At 38.9% G+C, this 2,137-nt stretch overlaps 1 protein-coding gene across 4 annotated transcripts in view; it reads left to right on the top strand.

Moving 5' to 3' along the window:
- The window catches only part of LOC102010235 (cytochrome P450 4X1), a 42,217-nt gene that overhangs the window by 21,106 nt on the left and 18,974 nt on the right, over positions 1-2,137 (top strand). For all 4 annotated transcript variants that reach the window (XR_001236710.1, XM_013521752.1, XM_013521750.1 and 1 more), the window contains exon 4: positions 1,843-1,970. Coding sequence is in view for 3 of the 4 variants with exons in the window: in XM_013521752.1 (XP_013377206.1) it covers positions 1,843-1,970 (128 nt within the window). In the remaining variant the exon portion in view is untranslated. The remainder of the gene's footprint in view (positions 1-1,842; positions 1,971-2,137) is intronic.

The following is a 2,137-nucleotide window of genomic DNA, read 5'->3' as shown; positions in this document are numbered from 1 at the left end:
TTAAATAAATAAATAAATAAAAATAAAACAGAAGCCAGATATGGAGGTGCATGCTTGTGATTCCAGCATTCAGGAGGCAGACACAGGAGAATCACTGCAAATTTGAGGCCAGCCTGGGATACATAGTGAGTTCACGGCCAGCCTGAACTATAAAGCGAGACACTCTCTCAAAAATGTATTTAAATTTATCTTTATAAACTTTTTAAAAATAGATAATAGGAAACAGGGAGAGAGATCTTTTGCAGAAGAGAAGGAGATCTAGAGACAGAGGAGAGGTGGAAAAGGGAATAAAAAGAATTAAGATATGTTAAGTACGTTTATCTACTACTTAAGATAAATGTAAACATTACGTACTGCAAATATGTACTAATAAGAAATCATTTAAAAACGCAAAACTTCAAACATTTTTAAAAATAGTAAAAAAGAGAGACCAAGCTAAACTCAGATCCAAGCCAAGCATGGTAGTGCACACCTATAATCCTAGCACTAGGGAGTCTGAGGCAGGATGATCGCTGTGAGTTCAAGACCAGCCTGGACTATGATATGAGTTCAAGACCAGCCTGAATTGCATAACAAAACCCGTCTGAAAAAGACAAAAAAAAAAAAAAAAGAGTAAGGTAGAGCTCTAGTGAGAGTTATCTGGTGGGAGGTCAAGTAGGAGCTCAAAAGTCAGCGCATCACTTCTGGAAAGCTTCCCCATTCATTTCTCTCCTAGCCTCATTTTAAAGGTAACATGTATGAATCCATCCCTTCTCTTCCTTTGTAAGCAGAGCCTTGCCAGCCCCATTCTGTTTTTATCCTTTCATCTCTCTTGCTGAATTTTTTCCTTTCTTTTTGTAGTTTTCTGATTGCCATATGCAAATCAGTTAAATTGTGCTCTAAAGTACAGTCTGACAATGTTCTCTGAGCAGGTAAATTAAGCTCTTTAGTCATACATTGGTATTCCATTAAAGCAGGAAAGAATTAAATGAAAGGTTTTGGATTTAGAGCCAGTTAAATTTGAATCCTGTCTACCACCCCAATAGACTAGTTGAATGTGACTGTAGGGAAGTAATTTAATCTCCCTGCAACTCAGTTTCTTCTTCTCTGAAAATGAAGTGAAAGTCAGTGTTGTGGGTGTTGTGAGGACTAAATGAGCACATATTTTTAGCATTTAGGGTAATGGTTGGCATTGTACCAGGTAGTAGTTCTGGGCCATGCATCATGAGCCTGGTACTTGGTGTCATTCCAACTTTAAAGTCCTTTTGAAGCCAGATCCTTAATGACCTCTCTTAAAATGGAAGGCTGCGATGTATTAGCCTTGGCAAATGTTTCCATGTTGTGCCATTCATAGAACAGGGCTCAAGGAGGAGCTGTCTGTATACACAATGATATCTTTGTCTAGTTCCTGGTGAATTTGTGTTCACAATATAATTTATGGATTGGCTTGCAGTGGGAAGGACTTGAAGATTTGTCACATTTCTAACAGCTAGGGAGGGACTCAGTTTGGAACCTTACTATGTATTTTCATTTAATCTACACAACACAGTGGAATAGGTATGTATTGTACTCCATTGTTGAGAAAATTCAGCTCATGAAGGTTAAGTAACTTTCTTAATTACTAAACCGGTAGTAGCTGGTCTTTTGGGGATAAGCACTTTCAGACTTTGAAATTCTTTTTCACAATCTTAAATACATTCATCCCAGATGCAAGTGTCAAAACTAACCACCATCTGAATCTATGATCACCACTTTGATATTCCGTTACTTCATGAGCACCTGTGGGTCATGGTCACTTCAAGATGTGTCTCTTCTCTCTTTTTCTAATAAAATGACATGAGGTTCTGTGTCTTTCCTGTGAAGGAAAAGGACTCCTGAGTCTAGATGGGCCCAAGTGGTTCCAGCACCACCGCCTACTAACTCCTGGATTACAGAGTGATATCCTGAAAACATATGTCAAGGTGATGGCTCATTCTGTGGACACAATGCTGGTGAGTGAAGTGGGGAAGGGGAGCTCTGGTGAACTGGTGTTGGACTTCATCAGTCCAACCAGGACCAAATTAAGGGTACATTTAGAGGATAGTGAAAAACAAAAGTTAACTTCTACAGTATAGTGGATTGATAACTGGTGGTCAACTTATAACCCCCAGCTGAACTG

Source organism: Chinchilla lanigera, unplaced genomic scaffold (genome assembly GCF_000276665.1).
Source record: "Chinchilla lanigera isolate Chin_1 unplaced genomic scaffold, ChiLan1.0 scaffold00063, whole genome shotgun sequence".
NCBI classification, from domain to species: domain Eukaryota; kingdom Metazoa; phylum Chordata; class Mammalia; order Rodentia; family Chinchillidae; genus Chinchilla; species Chinchilla lanigera.
Note: the sequence above shows the minus strand (reverse complement) of the source record. Positions and strands in the feature narration are given on the sequence as shown.